At 46.1% G+C, this 4187-nt stretch overlaps 1 protein-coding gene across 1 annotated transcript in view; it reads left to right on the top strand.

Annotated features, from left to right (window-relative positions):
• The window catches only part of adcy8 (adenylate cyclase 8 (brain)), an 85112-nt gene that overhangs the window by 30268 nt on the left and 50657 nt on the right, over positions 1-4187 (top strand). The window contains exon 3 of the mRNA XM_037682446.1: positions 3792-3922. Coding sequence (XP_037538374.1) covers positions 3792-3922 — 131 coding nt within the window. The remainder of the gene's footprint in view (positions 1-3791; positions 3923-4187) is intronic.

The following is a 4187-nucleotide window of genomic DNA, read 5'->3' as shown; positions in this document are numbered from 1 at the left end:
GGAGGAGAACAGATGGAGGAGGAGAACAGACTGAGGAGGAGAACAGACTGAGGAGGAGAACATATGGAGGAGGAGCAGAGTGATGATCCTGGAGAGAGGAGGGAGACCTTTGTCCACCAGCAGCAGTGGTGGAGCCAGGGGGTGGCCACTGGTGGCCCTGCCCCCATAGATTAATCTTTGGTCACCCCAGAACTTGAGAAAACTTTATTTTAAACAAAATAAAACTAGAGAGCTCAGTTTCCTCCAACGACCTGGTTCATGTTTAAACGTACAGATGTTTTTACGGCGGCGGACATTTTGGATTTTGACTCTTCTTCCCATTTTTCAAAAGGACCCTCAGACGTAGTCTCACACCCGGATGGACGTCAGTACTTCACTTCTTTTTCAAGTCCTGCTCTCAACGTGCGCAGATGGACGGAGGATGTTTCCACGCCCCCTCTTAATTCAGCAGCGGGGGCCGACAGTCCAAGTCCCCACAGACTGATTTGATCCTCATAAAGCTCTCATGGGTGCAGGCAGACCTGTGAAGGTTCTGCTGGACCCAGATCAGTCGGTGACATCATTCAGGTGTTCCGAAGCCGAAGGGAGGAGGTTCTTCAGCCTCAGACCGGCTGAGCGGTCCTGAGGGGGGCGGTGGAAACGGTTCCCTCTGTTCTTGGTTTTCTTAGATGAGACCCTGTTAGGCAGGACGAGGATTCAGTTTTTATTTATTCTGCACCAGGACCAGAGCCCGGAACCAGCTGAGGTCCTGGTTTTAGTTCTGCACTCTTCAGCTGTTGGACAGCGTTGGTAGAAAACTAGACGCCTGCTTTTATTTGCTCTTGGTCCATTTCAGTTTCCTGGACCTGCTGGTCTTGTTCAGGGACCGAGCTGGGGGGTCGCTCCAGATGTCAGACCCAGATGTTCTGAGTCAGACGTGGGTTTCTGAGGTCGTTCAGTGAGTTGAACCCTGACAGCTTCTTTCTGAACGTGTTTGTGAGTGGTGTTGCACCATCAGCAGGCTGTGTGGAGGAGGAGGAGGAGGAGGAGGAGGAGGCTTCACCTCCGTCCCCCTGCACCTGTGCCCGAGGTGTGAAGAGGATCTTCAGAGCGTCACTTTAGTCTGAGGAGTGTTGATCACAGAGAGGGGTTTTGATCTTCCAGATGAAGGTTTGGTTCAGGACGTGGCCTCGGAGGCAGAAGACTGAGATGAACCACCTCTGAATCTTGACCAGAACCAGCAGAACTAGAACCTGCTCCGTTGGATCCATTTCTTCCAGTAAAGACCTGAAGTCTCGACCCTCCTGGTCCACATGGATGCTGAAGATTTGACCCAATTGTACGTTTGCAGCCGTGATCTCCTCGTACCAGGAGGTGTTGGGCCGTTCGAACCCCCTCCACCTGCTTCAGGCTCCCTCTGGTACCTGCTCAGGGAGACGCCCGGAGGCTGATGGTCTGATCTCCAGACGTAAAGCTTTGAATCAAAGATGAGCCGATCTGAAGGCGTCCGGAGCTGCAGACCTCTGGATCTGGATCTGGATCTGGATCTGTTCAAATCAGACATGAAGATGTTTGTAAGAAACAGAAGCAGGTGGTTCCACAAGCAGCTGCTTCACGAGTCTGAGCCAGGTGGGGGTGTGCAGCGGTGACCCAGCAAAGCTGATTCAATGTGGCGGTGGCTCAGCGTGTGTCAGGCCGTGGAGGCTCGAACGTTTGATAGCAGTCGTTTTGTACCCAGCTTGTACAAAAGAGCTTCACGCTCATCTTCACCTTCTGATCGTCCAACGTTCAGCCTGATGAAACGTTTTTTTTTTATCGTCAGGCGTTCTGGAAGCTTCAGGGCTGTTCAGCGTTGGAGGAAAGAGTTGGTTGGCGTCGCTGCAGCACCCCCCCCCCCCCCCCCCCGAGCCAACAGATTACTGAGAGATGCTCCCACTCCAAATCTGTTCCACTTCCCACCGAGCCACAAAAGCAGCTGAGCGTTTCAAACGTCGCATTCTGGGGTGTTGTTCTTTTTACACCATAACGTCTAAACAGATGTTTAAAACAGATGTTTTAAACATCTGTTTTTAAACTGAAGTTTTAAACATCTGTTGTAAACTGATGTTTTTCATTCGTTACAGTTTGTCTAAAAATGACGACAGCTCTCGAGGCGCTCGACGGGTCGAACAAAACCAACGGGTTCTGCTTCATTTTTGTAAAAATCTGAACTGATGTGATTTGTTGGAGCTCCCGCCGTCAGCGCTCCTGTTCTTTTTGCTTTAGACACATTTTAATCTTCATTACGTAACTCTGCATTACACCTCACTTATTACCTGCAAAATAACATTTTATTTAATTATCTTTTAAATATGTTTCTGTCCTTTAACAAAACAAAGAGAAGGAGATATCCTCTTTTATTTGAATAAACACGACCCTGAACACTAATGTTAGTGAAGTCATTTTACTGACGGATGATCAAAGGGATATGGAGATTAAGAACAGTTAATATCTTACCTGTTGTAGATAGTTTAATTCTGATCAGACTGTCTGTAAACAGATACAGTCTCCAGAACTTTACTACAACTGTTCTGTAAACGGTTCAACATTATTTATATTGAACTCAGTGGTTGTTTTCCAGCGCAGAGCGTCAGCAGCAGCTAGCTGTAGCACTTGTGGCACAAGTTGCACAACATTTCTCCCAGAAGATCCTTTAAATGAGAAATCAAAGCGAGTATGAAAGTTAAATGTGTGAACTGCTATAAAAATTTAAAAATGAGACGTTTGATGGAGGAGTGGGTCCACCATTACACATCTTCAGTCATCCATCCATCCATCCATCCATCCATCCATCCATCCATTATCTGTACCCGCTCCTTCCTTTCCGGGTCATGAGGGTCACTGGTCTCCAGTCATCAAACTTTCATTATTTAAACATTTAGACCCGTCAGTTTTACATGGTGTAGGGGCAGGGCAGCCGACTCAGGAACCAAAGGTTCTGGGTTCGATCCCCGGTCATTGCACATCTCATGGTGTCTCTGAGCAGGACGCCCAATCCCAAATTGTTCCCCGGCCCTTACATAGCTGCCCACTGCTCCACCTGGGTGTATCCCAGGTGCGATGGGTTAAATGTAGAGAGACAATTTCGTCTTTGTATGGGAACATACAATGACAACACATAACACATTATTATTTATTATTTTAGCATAAATATTGCGATAGTCCAACCAGAAGTGCTACTGCTAGCTGCTGCTGAACGCAAACGACCACAGAGTTTCCTTTAGTTGGCCCACGTGACGTGGAACTGACAGAGGTGTCAAAGTTTAGAAAAACTTTTAATCCTGGAGAAGTTTTCAGCCAATCTGCTTTGATCTCATTCAGACTAGCCTTTAGCTCATCAGTCTGGTTTGAATTCAACTCTGTTTCTGCAACAGGTAAGATATTAACTGTTCAGAACCCACTTTAAGATGTTCAAAACATCCTTTAAAGCTACTTTACTGCAGCTTCCATCTCGTGTCCGGCCCAGAACTTCTGATCCACTCCAGATAATTTGACCAAACTTCACACATAATCGTCACTAGACGGAGTGTTGCATAATCTGTTTTTATCACCCCAGCTCTAATGTCAAGGTCACGAATCAAGGTCATAATTTACCCAAGCGCTTTCCTTGTTCGGGCTGCCCCTACAGATTGATGTAGGACAGTTTGTCGAGGAGCGTATGACGCACCGTATGAGGCGCTCTTTACATTTAGGATTAGTAAGATGTGAAGGTCACAATCCTCCTTTCACAATAAGACGTTTTAAACAGATGTTTGTGTTGTTCTGCCCTGCAGGAGAGGCTGGTGTTATCTGTGCTGCCGCGCTTTGTAGTTTTGGAAATGATCAACGACATGACAAATGTAGAGGATGAACACCTCCAGCATCAATTCCACAGAATCTACATCCACCGCTACGAGAATGTCAGGTGAAACGCCGCAAACATCTTTCAAGTTTCTTTCTTCATCAGACGTTTGATAATTTCATGGAGTTAAAATCAGAAGTTTGATCATTTCATGGAGTTAAAATCACAAGTTTGATCATTTCATGGAGTTAAAATCAGAGTTTTGATCATTTCAGGGAATTAAAATCAGAAGTTTGATCATTTCAGAGGGTTAAAATCAGACGTTTGATAATTTCAGGGAATTAAAATCAGAAGTTTGATCATTTCAGGGAGTTAAAATCAGAAGTTT

The sequence above is a fragment of the Nematolebias whitei genome, chromosome 9 (assembly GCF_014905685.2).
Source record: "Nematolebias whitei isolate Nwh7 chromosome 9, NemWhi1, whole genome shotgun sequence".
Lineage (NCBI taxonomy): Eukaryota > Metazoa > Chordata > Actinopteri > Cyprinodontiformes > Rivulidae > Nematolebias > Nematolebias whitei.
Note: the sequence above shows the minus strand (reverse complement) of the source record. Positions and strands in the feature narration are given on the sequence as shown.